General features: G+C 40.9%; 1 protein-coding gene across 10 annotated transcripts in view; it reads right to left on the bottom strand.

Annotated features, from left to right (window-relative positions):
- Nucleotides 1-321: 321 nt before the first annotated feature.
- KCTD1 (potassium channel tetramerization domain containing 1) overlaps nt 322-17,636 on the bottom strand; it is a 101,402-nt gene continuing 84,087 nt past the window's right edge. For all 10 annotated transcript variants that reach the window (XM_017833180.1, XM_017833156.1, XM_017833130.1 and 7 more), the window contains 3 exons: nt 7,108-7,252; nt 4,514-4,819; nt 322-1,291 (listed from right to left, as the gene is read on the bottom strand). In XM_017833180.1, coding sequence (XP_017688669.1) covers nt 1,133-1,291; nt 4,514-4,819; nt 7,108-7,252 — 610 coding nt within the window. In that variant the 3' untranslated portion in view covers nt 322-1,132. The remainder of the gene's footprint in view (nt 1,292-4,513; nt 4,820-7,107; nt 7,253-17,636) is intronic.

Raw genomic sequence — 17,636 nt, 5'->3', positions numbered from 1 at the left:
AAGGAGTCACTGTTACACTGACGGCTACAGAACCAGGTGTCCTTTTCTGATGGGTTTCCCTGGGTTGAGCTGGTGTTATTGTCACATTTGACCAACAGCTTCTCTTCCAACTGAGACAAAAAAGACACAGTGCTGAAGAAATACCAGCCACATGTGCCACACCAGACAGATCCCTCAACAGCCTCTGCTGCCTTTAACTCACTCCACCATGCGCAGGCAGCACTGCCTACTCGCTGCCTTGCCAGAGTGGCCACCCCTCCACACGGTGGAGTGCAGTGCAGTCCCACCTCTCTGCTTCTGTTGGCTTAAACCAGACCCTTGTTCTTTTAAACAGGAGTTTATTGTATTTAATACATTATAAAATTTGAAAAAATTGTAGGAAAGCAGCAGATTCAAACCAGAGCATCTCTACCAAATATTAATTATTCTGGCCCCCTTTGAAAAACACAAAACAAAAACAACAAAAAAACTAATTCAAAAGAAAAGTTAACCTTTCACATCTGTGAGGGCAGACAAAAAGTGTGCGACTTCTGTACAAACTACATTTAAAATTCAGTTGACAAGCTTTCCAATGCCATGGATGGTCATCTCCTGAACACCTGCCCAACCACCTCTCAAAAAGACAGACATAAACCTCCATATGCAAATAAAGTTGAATCAAGGTGTGTACACATTAAAAAGTGGATGGCTGTTTGGCAGTGGAAAATGGGTGAAGAGTAGTCTATGAACCCCCCATGGCAATGGCTTGTACACCGTTAAGTGGGCCCAGGTAGGGCCTAGGACACTTAATGGCCATCACAGCACCAACCTCATCTACCACTTTTTTTTCATTGCATTTCCTACCCCTTGACATATACATACATATATATATGTACAGACATACATATACATACATATTTTTTATGTGTGTGTGTTTTCTTTTATATCTTGAGGTTATTATTATTATCACTACTATTCCAAGTGTTCCCATATGAATTCAGGTGTGGTCTCTATATTCGATATAAATGCGTCTTTTATTCAATTTTAGTTCCAGGACTTGTTTGGAGTCCAAACTGCACATGAAATGTCCCCTTTTGTTTTCCTCTTTGCTTTCTTCTTTTTTTTTTTTTCTGCATAAAGAAACATGTCCATTTTAGTCCAGAGGCTCTTGCTTTATTCGAATGACAGAGGGTGCACGAGATGTCCTTCTGAGTTCTCGTCTCAGTACGTATTCACTGAATTGGGAAGAGTCCACCCCACCTCCACATGAGCCAACAATCTCAAACCCTCTTTGCTGTAACCTCTCAAGTACCTGAAAAAAAGAGGAAACAAACACTAACATATAAGTAAATAAACAGATTATTTGCTGTCCAATGATAATAACTGGTGTTTTCAAATGGATTCAGCTAGGAAACAAAAGTGGTTACACAGCCTAATTGCATTGGACTGATTTCTGCCAACTATGGCCACTGAGCAATTAAGAAGAAAAATGAAGGATTGCACAGCCAGTGTGAGCAGATTTCTCAACTAAATGGTGACAATGTAGATACCATGGTCATAATTTCAAAAAAGTTATCATGATATTTACTGGAGACTTAAAAACCAACTGCGATTCTGAAGGTTTGTGGTTACAGCTACCTATGGTAAAATCTGAGACCTTTTAACTTTATGGAACTAATGAGTTCTGCTTAGTCACTTTCTTTCCTCCTTTTTCACAAAGCCAGTGTTGCTTCCAGTGGGAAATACGATGGCAAAAATAAGAAAGAAAAAAAAAGAAAAACAATATCCACAAGTTAAAAAGAAGAGACAGGCAGGGCTCTTGGAGTGGCAGGGGGATGCACCCAACACAGCTCACTCAACAAATGATGGTGCAAAGACTTCAGCTCCCAGCACTGGCTCCAGTGCTTAGGAGGCTGCTTAGAGCATGGTCTCCTTCCACACCACTATTCCACCTCTTTTAAATGACCCATGTTCACACTGGTTTACTGTAACTGCAGGTCTGAGACATTCTTTCCTTTATTTACACTCTTTGTTACTTTTATGATCATCTATTCTGCTGCCTGGACTTCCTTTGCCTCACCTATGAAGGAGGCTCTTCCAGGGATTCACCAGGGTCAGCTGTGACAGCCACCAACCCCAAGGAGGAGGCTAATGCTCCTGGATCCCACAGAACATGGGACCCTCTGTTCAGCGGAACAGGACCTCACCAAGGTTGTGCTGGGAGCAGGTGCCTCCCAAGGCTTTCCTAGCTATTTCACCAGTTGTCAGATTGGCTTGCATGGGTGCTGGGACAGCACAGGTAAGAAGAACAGCAGAAGTCTGCAAAGGATTATGGTGGGTGCAGAAGCAAGCTGTGGTTTAAAAATGCTTCAAAGACATGCTGTGTTTTTACATAAATGCTCCAGGTCGGCAAATGTTTTTTGAAATTACCTGAGCATGGCTAATTACACAGCAGACATATCAAAAAGAAAGGGTTGGAAAAAGAGGCTCAGAAACACCAATCGAAACACCTGTGCAATTTTTGTTTACCCTGTTCTTTAGCTTTTAGCAACATAAGCCAAAATTCCCACTCCTGCCCCCCAAATATCTCAGTGTAAGCCACCTAGATAGAACAGGAGAGCTTGGGTCCTGAGAAAAAACGTGGGGGAAGTAACTCTGTAAACTAGCACAGCCCTGGACAAAACATTTGGTCTGTACCTCACTCTCTGCTTAGACTGTCCCTGTCCTGTCTCACATTGTTATGAGGACTGGGAGATGCTTATGTCCCCCCAAAATGGAAGATGCAGCATTATTAATGTGGGATCATCATCTCTCTTGAAGCCTGTGCATATTTTGCCACTCTGACTCAGGTTTTTCACATCAGTAAATATGCTTGGCAATTCTTATTTGTGAAACAAAAATGTAAGCATCAGAATAAGTGACAAAACGCTGAAGGATACAACTCCTTTGAGAACTATCATATGACATGTGGCTAAATAACCCTCCTTGAAAGTCCTATCCCTTTTCAGCTGTAATCCTATATCCAAGGCTGTTCTAAATTTGCATTAATGGCTATGACAAAAGCCATTTTGATGTTTCAGTATGACAGTAAAGCCAGTAAGAGACAACTGTCCAAGCATAACATGAGTTATCTAGACCTATCTAGATAGTTTTAGACAGGTCTACCAGACACTTATGTTAAGTGCTAGCACAAGTGCAGTGCCTGGCCAGCCTTCAGTCCATGCCCCAGTGCTCAGCTTGCTTCATCTGGAGAAAAGGAGAATGAGGGGTGACCTTATCACTCTACAACTATCTGAAAGGAGGTTGTAGCCAGGTGAGGGTTGGCCTCTTATCCCAGGCAACTAGTGACAGGACAAGAGGAAATAGCCTCAAGTTGTGCTGCTGGGGGTTCAGGTTGGACATCAGGAGGAATTTCTTCACTGAAAGGGTGGTTGAGCATTGGAATGGACCGCCCAGGGAAATGGTAGAGTCACCATCCCTGGAAGTGTTCAAGGCATGACTGAACGTGGCACTTAGTTGCTGTGGTTTAGTTGACATGGTGGTGTTTTGTTCAAAGGTTGTGATGCCTTAGAATTCTCCAGAATTCTAAGGCATTAGCGGGACTTAGTGATCTTTTCCAGCCTTAATGATTCTATGATTCTTTACCTGGACAGGAGGACCTGGCAGATGAAAAGACACCAAGTTTTGCTTGCAAACCTGTTCTCTATAAGAATTCTCTTATGCGTCTGCAGTGTTTAGGAGGTATGTCCAAACCTAACAGCATTGATTGTGCTAGTGATGATTCCAGATGTGAAGTGGTCACACTCCAAAGTGTCGGCTATGCAGGATGTCTAACTAGGTGCAGGCAAGTGTGTGAGGTTGGTTATTTTTAACCAAAAAAGGACAAAACACATGACCCTGTTATAATTATTCCAGAAATTACCTACATTTATCTCCCAGGTTTTTTCTTAATCATTTTGTATTTTAGACATTTTAGACATTGCTATATTCAATCATAGTTGAAAGGGACCTTTAAAGGTCATCTAGTCCAATCCCTCTGCAATAAGTAGAGATGCCTTCAACTAGATCAGGTTGCTCAGAGCCCTCTCCAGCCTCATGTTGAATGCTTCCAGGGATGGGGCATCCACCACCTCTCAGGGCAACCTGTTCCAGTGTTTCACTGTAAAATTTTCCTCCTTTTATCTAGTCTATATCTACGCTATTGTAGTTTAAAATCATTACCCCTTGTCCTATCAATCCCAACAGGCCTCTACTATGCCATAAAAAATTAGGAAAAACCACTGGAAGTGAAAGCAAAGGGTCTTTCCTGAGACCACAGAAAATTTTAACACTACTGTAGTTTGCTTGCAAAGAAATTTGGGGAATATATGTAATTAAATCAAGAAAGATGTCCTGACCCACAGAAGCAAATAACTAGCTTAAAGCCTCCAGCTGATTTTGTTCACCAAAACACTCCAGTGACATGGACAAGGGTCAGCCCACTGGTACCTGGCCAGCAGGCTCCCTTTCAAAAAATGCATATGTGATTTCCTACCTGAACTGAGTTGAGGTGACAGTATCCGTTCAGTGGAAATCGGATGACGTGCGTTGAGTCGTGATTCCAGCCGGCGTTGACAGAATTACACATCACATCGCCGATTTCTGGAAATACTTCTTCTATCAATGACTTATCGCCACTCAGTGTAATCCTCTCTCCAAGATCTGGGGCAACCCGCACCACCAGGCACTCACAAGACTTTGTGAAGCGGCCACTCTCCCGGTCCTGTTTCCACCTTTCCATCTCTCCCAGCATGGGCTGAAGCTGGAAATACTTCGCTTCTTCATATAACAAACTGTAGTCCTGAAAGACACATGCATTACTGTGCACAATTAAGAAAGAGGCATTGCTAATGTGGCACTTAATGTATATGGTTATTCAGGCCAACACCGCTCTAGGTCTGGAACCCTTCAGACATAGCTACTAATTACTGTGTAGGAAGTGTAATAAAATAACAGAACAAGGAAAAAATAACCATTAGCCACTTGAAACGGGCTGAGTATAGCAGCACTTCTGTGGGGAGGGAGAGGCTATGCTTGCTCAACTCCCTTCTGCAAAAAAATCCAGGCAAAAAAACCCAACAACTCACTTTTCCCCATATTTTATCCCTATAGTGATGTCATAGAATAATGACCTCATTGAACAGATGGAACAGAATTCAATCAGGATTCAGAAAATTCATCACTAGGATCCATCGCGTCTTACAGCAACACTAGCAGGCATTGTAACAGGTATAAGAATGTAAATGAGGGCGCCTGCAATGGTTGTTAGTGTAAAATGATTCTGATATTTGCATAATGTTTGCACATATTACTGCATTTTAAAAATTAAGTATTTTTTAATACCTCCCCATTTTGCCACTAGTATTGTTTACTACATTGTCTCAATGCCAGAGCAGAGAGAATGCATTTCTAGGCATAGCCAGTGCAGAAGTAATTTAGAACTGATGATGTGGAGTCTGCCTACTGCCATTTTTTAAATTTAAAAAACATTTAAAAAAAAAATCTTGTTTTTCTAGGTTTAAGAGCATAAAACTATTTGGAAAATATTTATACAGAGAAAAGCGATACATGAGAATTAGGGAAAACAGAGAAACAAAGAGAAGACTGCTAACAATCAATATGGTCTTGAATTTGATACTTGATGTGAATGGGACACTAAATCAAGCTTAAAATACTACTTACGTTTAATGCATAACAAAAAATGTCACCTACTCTATATATTTCTAAGAAACATGAAGTGCTGTTTATTTTAATCGCTGATTTTTTTGTACACCTTTGAGCACCACTGGGGAAGACACACCTTTGAACATCATACATGAACAACATGGGTGAACTTGCCAGGAGTTGCATTTTTAATTTCGGCACAGCTACAGTACATTTATGTGTTTAAAAGGCTCTACACATGTAATTTCTTAATATTGTATGAAAGGTGGCTTTTCCTTTTCCTGTATTTCTGATTACCTCCAGGATAAGTGCCAAGAGCAGCACAAAGATGCCCTAAGACTTCAAAAGAGGGAAATTATCAGCTGGTTCCAAACTCCCACATTTTTCAGGGAGATCTACCCTTGTCACAGCATGGGAGCAACAAGGATGTGTCTACAGCAGATGACTCAAAGGTTGCTGAAATACAGCTCTTGAACTCAACCTCACACCTATTATGCCCCAAACACCTGAAAAGCTGTCTCAGATACATGGGACAAAAGGCAGCATACCAGTGTGAACAGCTCTAACCCTTCCCCATCACTTCTCCTGTTCAATCCCTATTGCTGTATTTCCCACAGTGAACTAGGGGCACAGCCAGCTGCACTGATGTGCGTTCATTACGTAATGATAAAGATCTGTTCTGATTGCAACCACGGTCCCCAGCTTTCTGACACGACATATACACCCACATACCTACTAGCAGATAAACATCACATGCAGTCTGAAGCTCTGCCTCTGCAGACTAATGTCTAACACGGTGAACTACCACAAATTTGTTATTGAAAAGAAAAAAAAGCAGGATCTTTATTAAAAGTTTAAATAATGAACACGGAACTACTCATCCCTGACTTCTCTCAAATTCCAAAATTAGACTTGTAGTATGCCTTCAAGAGTCTGAGAGAGAAAATATTCTATGACTTAATGCTCAAATATTACCATGTATGCAGTTTATTTTGTCAATACTGTGATTCCCACATCATTTTCTTAATTTCAGTGTGGGAGTGGAAACCGGAGCTGCTGCAATCAGAGGAGAAGCATAAAAACGGATGAGGACAAGTAATCAGCCAAGCTCATGAGCAGTCAGTTGCAGATTGTAACATCCTTTCTGTTTCCATCAGTATCCTACAATATTTAATTTCCCAAGGTCAAACCTGGTAAGGTTGCTTCATTACACTAGAGACAGGAGGGGAAAATTTAATACTGATGCCACTCTAGGAAAGGAAGATACCACTTTAGCAACTCCATGCTTACTTTTGCCATGTACATGAAATCAAACACCATACCCTGCAAGTCCCTCTTCCCTGTCTGGGGCTCTCTTTTGACTACACACCAGATCCTTGCTTTACCAAGGATCATGCAAAACACCCGAGTCCCTTGAAATCTCACCTTGAAATCATCAGGAATGAGGAGTTTCGATGTCCTTAAGAAATTCAAGATATATCTGAACATCTGCCCGTCTCTGTCAATGAAATAATGCTGCTTGAGACTGTCGAGGACAATGGGCTCTGTGCCATCAAAAAGCCGGCCAATTCTGGAGAGGAAACAAGAGAAGAGTAGCAGAGTCAAACCAAACTCAGCTCAAGAGTTGCTCAAATGGCCCAACGCTACAAAACCCTCTCACACATACTTCACCGAAGCAGCTCTGTGGCTCTGCTCCATAAGAAAAGGGCTGTTTTCAAACTACGGTTTAAGCCACGTTTTCCAGCATGGCCTCAGGAACTTCCAAGCAGCACAGCCAGGGAAGTGGATGGGAGGTGGAAGAAAAGCAGTCAGGGTAGCAGCTTCTTGGACCCACCTCACTGCCCAAATCTGTGTCTCATGAGATGACACTCCCTCAATTATTTTGGGCACCTCTTTGGATTGCTCCCTTCAGCACACCCCATCCACTCTAGATGCTCCAACACCATTGATTGACTCATTCTGCTTTCCAGAGCACTGCACAGTGAACTTCATCTAGTTTGGAAACTGTACCTGGGAAATAAGTTTGTTTTGGTTGTTTGCTTGGTTTTTGTTTGTTTGTTTTTTACACCCAGATCACCTTTTGGATACCACTGCTGCAACCAACGCTAAGGCAGGCACAGCTGAGGGGCAGCACACTGTGGGAATATGAAGATGGGGGTACAAAAGAGATAACACTTCAACGTGAGCTAATGATTTAATGTAAAAGTTAACTGATTGTGGCAGGTATCAATCAGAACTCTCTATAACAATCTAGAAAAATGTCACAATTTTTAGAGACCACCTACTGACCACCAGAACCACACAGCTACCTAGAGAGCCTCTGCTTGCCAGCAGGCCTTGCAGCATCAACCTCCGGGTGCAAATACATTTCTGGATGCGGGTCTCTCAAAACAGCTTTAGTTAGAGCAAGAGGAAGGGCTGAAAACTCCAAACAAAACCCTCAGAGTAACATGAAATAAATGTTTCAATTCTCCACTGGGGCATTTGCAAAACAGTCCTGAGTCACTGGTGGTTTCCCAATGAAATGAGCAGGAGTGACTGGTAGGTCTAATTTTGTGTGCCTGCTCATATGCCTGTACATGCAATGTGGAAGTACTTTTTGAATCTTTCCAACACCAGAACTGTAAACAAATGGTCTCGAAATAGCTCACTTGTGATACGTCAAACAGACATGCCATGTGAAACACTGCCAACAATTTGGGGCACAATTTCAGAGCTTTGTCACAACCTGCTACATTCTGTAATATTCTACAGATACCACATTTCAAAGGAAAGTCTTGTTCATATGTAGTTTTCTTTCCCAACATAACCAATCTGTTTTGAGAATCAGCACAGCAAAACCTCCACAGTTTACTAGAGAGCATACAATAGTATTACCAGACATCAGCATGGAGGCAGGGGACCAACAGACACTTTTATTTCCTGATCGCACTCAGTTTGTGGTATAGGTAAGGTAGAAGTCTATTTTCTCATGAAAAGGATAGAGCAAGCACAATAAACAGTCATGGCATACTCTTTTTGTTTTAAAATAAGTGAATAAACAACCATTCCCCACCTCCAGTCAGAAAAAAAAAAAAAGCCACCAGAAACTCAGAGGTTGCGAGCCCTCCTGGCTGCATGAAGCATCCCATGCTGAGAGATTCCGCATCCCTTGGCCAGCAGAAGGCAATTTCCAGGAGGGGTTCAAGAGGCAAAAGACAGAAGTGGTTCCCAAGGAGGGGGAGGCAGCAGGGCTTGCAGCAGCATCTCAGGGAACTGCAAGAGTCAGGGTTTCAGGTGACTCTGCACAGTGTTGCACCCACAGCCACACACTTTCCCTTTGAAAATGGCACAGACAATCCAAATTGAGTTTGGAGTGATGTCTGTGCCCTGAGCAGGTACATATACAAGTTCTGAACAGAATACAAGTCTCATCTATAGTTTCTCACTGGCTGAGAGAAGCCTAGGAAATAAAACCCCATTAACCTCAGCTGGCCATTTACAATTCTGTAATAAATGCCTGAATCAAATCAAGTCACATGAAATCCATAGCATAAAAGGAACGAAATATATTTTGCAGCATGATCAGGTACAAAACATTTCTTTTAAAAGCCATCCCTTAGAACTATTCAAGCCTTCTTCCTCGAAGACTTGTTACTGCCTGCCCTGCTGCTCAAAATTTAAGCTGTGAAAACCCATGTAATACAGGCTCCTGTTGACTAGGTAGATGAACCACATTTTATGTCTAAAATGGAAGTACTCAGCATTTAGAATTAATTTTCCCCTATACTCAAGCAAGTCATCTTGAAATCTATCATGGAATTCACACACAAAACATGTATTTGGCCAAGTCAGTCATTACTGAAATGTATAATTGTAATTGGTTTCTGCAGCATTTTCCTAGTTCTAAATTACTTATATAATTACATATTTTAAACCTCTAGGCTTTTTGTCTCCATTTTATTAATTGTTTAGAGAAGAGCAAGATACTATCAGAGGATGGAGCCTTCTGACAAAACCATAATGCTGAGGAGAGCACACAGCCATTGGGAATGCTACCTGGGACCTCAAAGGCTTTGGGTATGGGCTGGAAGCATTAACTGAAAACACTGCCTTAGTGCTCAGCTGCAGCGGCAAAACCCCAGGAATTGCAAAGTCCCAATTCCGTTCTGGCTCCCCTCCCAGGATCACTTTGCAATACACAACTGCACTTTCACATATTAAAACAGCTTTGGAAGGGTAGACCCCCAGCAGAGAGGCTCCTGTAAACAAAATTAAAGCTTTCTTTTCATTTTGAGATGGAAAAACATAAGTTCCCGCATCCTTCACATGGCCTTCAGGGAAAAACTTGAGATAATATGGGATCCAAATCTGGTGACATGGTCCTGCTCCTAAGCTGCATTTGCTACACCCATCAGGAGAGGAGACTGGGCTATGCCAGGATCCAGGGAACAAACAGCATCTTCCCCCTCCAGCCTCACCACGCATTCTTGGTTCCTAGAGGCAGTGGCAAGCTTCCTCCTGTGCCTCAGTTGGCACCTCTTTTATATGACACAATCTGAGTAACCATCCTCCCTGTAGCTCTGCTGGTACTCCTGCTTGGTCTCACACTGCAATTATAAATGCTTAAGAGACACCAGTTTGCTGGCACAAGAAAGGACTGGTAAATCATTCTTATTTTAATTATTTTAATTTCACTTCCCAAGAACACCTGAAAGATGTTTTTCCCCATCTCCTTCTTGACAATGTTGGCTGATGATTGGCAAAGATACCTTCTTTTTTTTTGAATGACAAATACATAACAGCTAAATGGATTTTTGAAATAGGAAAACGCTCTGAAGGAGGTTTGCAAAATAAGCTGATAATTATATGCAGAATTAGCCAAATATCAAGGGTAAAGGATAAGAAACTGTAGTCCATTTACACGAAAACGTGCTTCTGAAATATTTAATTAAAACTAACAGGCTGAAATTTTCTATGTATCAAGAAAATTAATGTCCCATGGGTTGAAAGTGCAACCCCCAATGGGTAATAATTAATGTCTGTGGCTTTAAGTACCATATTCCACTGTCAGAAAAGGGTTGAAAATATAACCAGTGGAAAATCCTGCTTCCATCAAGAATTTGGTTTTACTTTAAGGACACAAACCTGGGTCAAGCCTGGTGTGTGGCCAAGCCAGAAGCCTGGGTTTAGTGGAGAAAAACAACAGGGCATGTAAAAGATCATTGTTCTAATTCCATAAAATACTACAGAGATGGATCTTTCTTTCCACACACCAGCACTCCCATAACAGCATTTCTAGACCAAGAAGCTAGCACGGGAAGATGACATTGCTTACAAGATTTCTCAAATTCTTCAGAATCAAGTCCTGCTTCTCAAGTATAAAAATATACTCAGTCTGCAGCAAAACTGTATACACAGTGTGTTTATAACTGTGTTGTCTCAGTGTATAAATATTTATATATATTATTAAACACATAAAGGGAAAAGACTTCACTTTAGTATATTATGCCTCAGCTGAGAATGTGGGAAGGCAGCAACAATTAGGAAAAAGATGGTCAATATGAAGTAAACAAGACAACTATGGCAAAACTCAGTGCCAAGAAAAATGACACAGTTCTGCAGTCTGTTTTAATGCCTTCACTGGACAAAGCTAAAATTCTTCCCTTTTGTAAGCAAAGGAATAAGCATGCAGAATATTACATCACTTGCAAACTAAGGCAGAAATAAACATCTTTTTTCTCTGAGAAAATAAACATTTCTTACAATTGAATATATTCAGTATATTATTTCTCATTTTAACTTCTTTATCAGAGAACACTATGAACTCAAAAGTAACCGAAAATCTTTTGCAATAAACTACTTTCAACAGTTCCTTAGCTGTTAGATTTCCCTGCCCCCCATGTCTTTCATAGAGCAACAAAAAGGGATCAAAACTGGTGCCAAGTCCTTTTATTAACCCATTGGAGGGAGCCGTGCAGCAGGAGGAGCATCCGCAGTGCCCTGGCACCTGCAATTCCATCCTAATGGCAAGGCAAGTAACTGCCTCAGACTTCACTGGGGTTGGATATTCAGCAGCAGGCAAAGAGCAAAATACGCATGAAAACAGATCTCTCTCCCCCCAGTAATGAATCACATGGCAAAGAACAGGTATTTTATTTGAAATCTTACTCACTTGGTTGGAGCCATTGTGGCAAACTGATTAGGAGTTTGGCCCTTAGAAGTTAAGTGCAAGTTTTATTATAACATCATTATATTTACATGGCTAATAGGAATGCTTATTTAACACTCTGGGGTGCGTGGAGAGTGAGCTGAAACAGGTTTTTACTTTTTTTTTTTTTCTCTGCAACTTTTTAGTCCAAGCTGTCCTTATTAATGTCTTTTCATTTTCTTTTACCAAGAGCTCAAAGGCAATTTGCATAAGAGCCCATTATAAATTAGATCTGTTTAATGGTATGCTCATATCATGGCTATTTAATTTTACTTCCTCATATGTCTAAATTATACAATTTTGCACTGTCCTCTAGAAGCCAGTACAGTTGAAGAGGGATCCATGCCAGGGAGAAATGCTATCCTACCCAAGTAGAGAATGATGAGGTTTCTATTCTTTTTTTCAGAGGACCACTTTGACAGTATCAACCTGCTCTTTTTTTTTTGAATACCTCACATCATTTGGATCCACAGAGACCGAATACACAGCAACCTTTATAACTCTGCATAACAAAAGTTGGCTCATAAACATAACAGAATACATTCGCAATTTTCAGGAACATATATTATGAAAACCGCATTTTAACCAAATACCCTGTTGTAATCTCTTGCTCTCAGTGCTATTATAATTTGTTCTTATCTCTTCCTTCTTACATTTAATTTAAGGTTTCATGTCCATGAGTCTCAGGAATTCCTTGGCACAGATAGTTCCTACATTATGAGAAGAGGCATGAATACAATTATTATAAAGCACAGGTAACAGGGGAAAAATGTACTAAAACCTAAAGTCTCATTAAACCTTCTATAGAAAAAGTATTTATATAGGAGCCAAAATGACAGAGAAAGAAGAATGAACTGGCGGAGGTATTGAAACACCAGTTCTTAAGAGATTTAAAAAAAAAGTTACATGGCATTTTAAAGAACAGATGAATGCCCAATACTGAGTCAAACAGATGTCAAACCTTTGCGGAAATATTTGCTAAAGATTAAGGAACTGAATAATTTACATGGAGAAAATTTCAAACATCTTAAGATTGTTATTTCAGCATGAAAGTAAAAGAAACGGTAGGGGCAAGCTCAGAGCGTTAATAAAACATTTAGAAGAAATCGAGATAGACTAAAATTGGTGAATAATCTTAAAGACAGAGCAAAGCATGTGAGAAGCAGATGGGAAGGATCTGAAATGACGAGTGACGTGGTACCATCAGGGAACGCATCAGAGACAAAAAAAAAAAGAAAAAAGAGAGAAACATGGGATTTGCTATAACCTGCCTGATCAGAGGCAGCATCAGGAGTAGACATGAAAGGAAATCAGACATATTACAAAATGAACTAATAGTCACTGGATGTAATCCACACGGACAAACTGACACATTAACTGGAAAAGGATAAATTGCACAACATCATGTAGTCATGTTGCAGGAATGCTACTTACACGAGAACAAACTACGTCTTTCTACGCCACAGATGATCATGGAGCATGCAAGACATTTAACTTAAGGACAGCTGACCAAAAGTGGATACATGGGTCACAGGGAACACTGGGGTGCATTGAAAAATTGATGGCCAAGGCTCCAGAAGTCAGCAGAAGCACCTTAATCTCTGTTTTTACTGAAAAGGAAGTTTTTCCAAGAAAAATTAAAACCTGTATTTTTCCCACTAAACAGGTGACCCATCTACCTAGGAGATTCACAGCAGAACTAATAATTACACTATGACATAGAGCTGATACAGTAACTTCCCTGATGTACATAACATACTGATTGATGACTAGTCAATTTGGTGGGTGCAGGGTGCCTGCATGTTCAACAGAAGCAAGTCAGAAAACATAGGCTCTGTCACAGCCTTCTCCTGGGATGATCAAATCCCCATTCCCAAACTTAGGACCATCATCCACCCAGACCCAAATGGCATTTGTAGAAATGCTGACATTTGAGAAAAGAGAGGAATAAATAGTTGGGATGGGATGTCAAGAGCTAGTGACTCACGACCAGAAGACGATATCTGTGGGCAGATGGAAACCATCTCCCACATTGTACGATGGCAACAAGGGTGAGGCCAGGAGAGCACTACTCCCAGACCGCGAATGGGCCAGGGAGTTTCTGTTTACCATATTCCTTCTCTCTCTGCTCTGGTATACTAGGGAGATGCAGACTGATAAGAGGAACAGGCTAAAACCTAATCTGCATTTTTTCACACAAGGCTGGGAAAATAAGTGCTTCAAAAGCAATTTCAATACTGTGTCAGCCAAACCTCCCGAACCTCTAGACTGCATTACAGGCTTCAGATGTGGCTGAGAGGGGTCTATCCTCTGCTCACCAGGTGTTCCCCCACCCCAAACCAGGATCTTCATCCCCACAATCCCCATCACTTTTCAGAAAGTAAGGTTCCTCCATCTGACAGACACTGAAGTTGCTGACACTCCTGAAGACGTGTATGGGCCATTTGCTTAAGAGTTGGACTTGATGATCCCTTGTGAGTCTCTTCCAACTCAGAACATTCTGTGATTCAGTGACTGAACAAATCCCTGACCCTCACAGTTTTGCTTGTCTCCAGATACCCATTTGCTCCCTCAACCCATTTGCTACCATACACATCTGTCTCCAGAAAACTGAAGTCTTGCAATCCCAAAATAGATTGTTCCTTCAGCCAAACCACTCTCTACAGATCAGTACCTTAGCCCCTCTCTTCCTCTAGGACTTTTGAGACACCTCTAGGACAGGCCAGCTCTCTGACTGACCCACCCCACATGACCAATTACAGAGACTCAGAGCCAGAGAGGAGGCTGCAGATACCTGCCATCATCCCTCTCATCACAAGGGGAAATTTGCTCCAGGTATTTGTGAGGACATCAGGCAATAAAGCAGCCACACACACGGGCTCCCCTGTATGCCTGCTGGTTCATAGCCACAGCTTGACCACCTGCATTTTACTCTTTACAATGCCATCTTTCCTTGCTCTTTTTTTTTATTTTTTCAGGCTTGCTCAAGCACTGGATATACTGAAGAACAAACTACAAGCGTTTAAGCCCCACATCTCCTACAGTGTTTGGTATCTTGCAAATAAGTCCTTAAAAACTTTTTAGTTTTCCAGAGCATATCAAAACCACTTTTCCTAAAATCACTTAAACCAATGAAATGTTATATCAATTATTCATGCAAATACTTTTGCCATCTCTGTTTTTTGTAACCAAGTTTTCTTGGCAATGATAACATTTCACAGAAAAATTAACAAATACTCTCTTTGCTTGCCAAGATAATTTTACTAAGCTTGAATCCGATTTCATTGAGGTATGTTATTTGTTTTATCTTGAGGGAAGCTGCCTATTAAGTTAGTAGCAACCGTGTCCTTTTGCTTGTGATACGGTTATTACCAAGTTATCAGGAGTACCTTTAAGTTATTAGGGTGCAATGGCAAATTAAGTACTTTGCGTCATAATTAGCTAATAACTTTTGAATTAAATTTTAATCATGTTTAAGATGGTCAGGTTTGCTGTGAGTACAGATAATGGAGGATAGGAGCAGAACAGGAGTGTTTATCTTTCAATACCAAAAGCCAGAAAGTAGGTAAACCGGTGGCTGCACAACATCCCAAAGGCCATGATAATCTATATATTCAAAACACTGAACTCCTTCACAGGCAGCAATGTAAAAAAGTGGAACTTGTGTCCTAGGATCACATTTAAGTAAAATGCGAAAACATATTAGTTTCAACTCAGGCTCCTTTGAGCCTGCCAACTTTTCTTAAAAAAAAAAAAAAAAAAAGGCTTGTTAACAATACCCATCTTTTATAGATAAACCTGTAAATGCAGATTCCACAAAGCAAAGACACTGTTAAAGCATCTCAGAAAAAGCTACCAGAGCCATTTCTCGTCCTACTCATGATATTAAAAAAAAAAACAACCAAACAACCAACAAAAAACCTTCTCAGAATGGAGGAAATCCTTTGATGTATTCATTCGTACATCAAGTTTGCCCCTCAGCTTTCATGAATTTCATTCAAACCACTATTAGCTCTCAAGATTTCCTCCGTACCCTTGAGAAGACTCAGCATCAAAATTCCAAACACAAATCACAGGCAAACAGGAAACACTCTGAGATTCTCCCTGAAATGCCTTGGAAAAATAGCAGCAAAATAGTTCTGGATTCAATCTCAGCAGAGACCCCAGTTTAGCACATATATGCTATGCAAGAAGCTCTATGGTATCCCTAACTCTGTCCCTTTCCAGGATGTTACTTTGGGAACAAGGCATCACACTTCATATGCGTGGAACCTGTTTCCCTATAAATGACAAACCTTGCAATGAAACCATAATGAACAGAGCTTTCCAAGATCTTCGCAACTCTGACTACGTAGCCAGAAATCACATCTATGTTGTTTTGCTAACTGCTGCCTTCTCTAAGAGAAAGGACAACACGTTTTCATAGACAGGACAAGAACACACTTGCCTTTCCCTTTGCAAGAGTTGCACAAGCTCCTCCTGCACTGCAGCCCATGAAGGCAGGAGACTGTACAACTAACTTCTGTGTGCTATATGGTAGAACCTCTGGGGACTGCTTCCCAAGAGAGAGAAAGAGGTCATGTTGAAGCTTAAGTAAAACTTCTCATTAATGAATAAAATTCAGAGAGAAAAAATGCTTCTAAAACTTCTACATCTGTGCCTGTGTCCCCAGAAAACACCATCCTCCAGAGCCCAGAATGCAGTTTTCCCAAACATCCTTGCTCTTCTGCTTTCAATAAATACCAATGAAAGTCACATACAAATTCTGTAACATCCTTCTCAAGTGCAGTTCATGCAGAGGACAACAATTTGCTGCTGCTAGCTTGTGCAGCAGAAGCCTGTAAAACACGTTAGTGGGTCTTAACCCTGCTGTTGAACTTGGGCTTGGACTGACCAAAGAAAAATTTGCCAGGGAAGGTAGAAAGGGTGTTCAGCCTCTTTTTTTAAAGCCGTATAGGAATAGACAAAGGAAACAAAAAAATACACATATAAAGAACATTATTAAGGCAGTCAAAACCAACTCCACAAGTTAAGATATGTCAGATATTAGAGATGTTCCTGCAACTTGCATTTGCAAACCTCCCTCTGTATGAAAGACTTTAGACTATGTCTTTAATGACCTACTGCTTTCTCACAGTACTCTCCACTTGGCACGTAAGCTGGGGACAAGCCAGGGTTGTACACCTAGCAGACTGTTGCCCACAGGACCCCTGCTTCATCTGCTGGAAGAGAAGGTCTAACGGATGAGGAAGGCACTGCAGCAAGGGAACACGGGTAGGGCAGAGGAGGACTGAGCAGGAGAAATTAACTCTGTCCAAGCATGTGCCAGATTTCTAATGTGATGCTACCACTAAGCACACCTGCCTTACTTTTTTTTCCTCCTTTGAGTGAAGCAAGAAGGTACCCAGACTAAGGAACATTGTAAAGAAAGCATGCAAGAATGACTCTTGAGAACAGGACTCAAATAACACGCAGAAAATACAGCCCAAGGATACATGCTGAACTGAAGAGGAACAGGAGATGCTGATGACATGTTTAGTAAATAAGCAACACATTTCTTTGCACAGTGACAGGCAAATGTATTAGAGATGGTATTATTACACATACACCATGAAAACTACAAACAAAGGTCAGCCTGGCTGCTCAAATAATGTACTTTTCCTATAAAACTGACTTTATTTGCAACTAGAGAAGCTGCAAGGCCAGCTACAAAATTGCACATTTATTACGATTCTCTTAAATATTTGTATTTTCCTTTACTACT

Source organism: Lepidothrix coronata, unplaced genomic scaffold, assembly GCF_001604755.1.
Source record: "Lepidothrix coronata isolate B3197 unplaced genomic scaffold, Lepidothrix_coronata-1.0 Scaffold6, whole genome shotgun sequence".
Classification (NCBI taxonomy): domain Eukaryota; kingdom Metazoa; phylum Chordata; class Aves; order Passeriformes; family Pipridae; genus Lepidothrix; species Lepidothrix coronata.
This window is presented reverse-complemented; position numbering and strand designations above follow the sequence as displayed.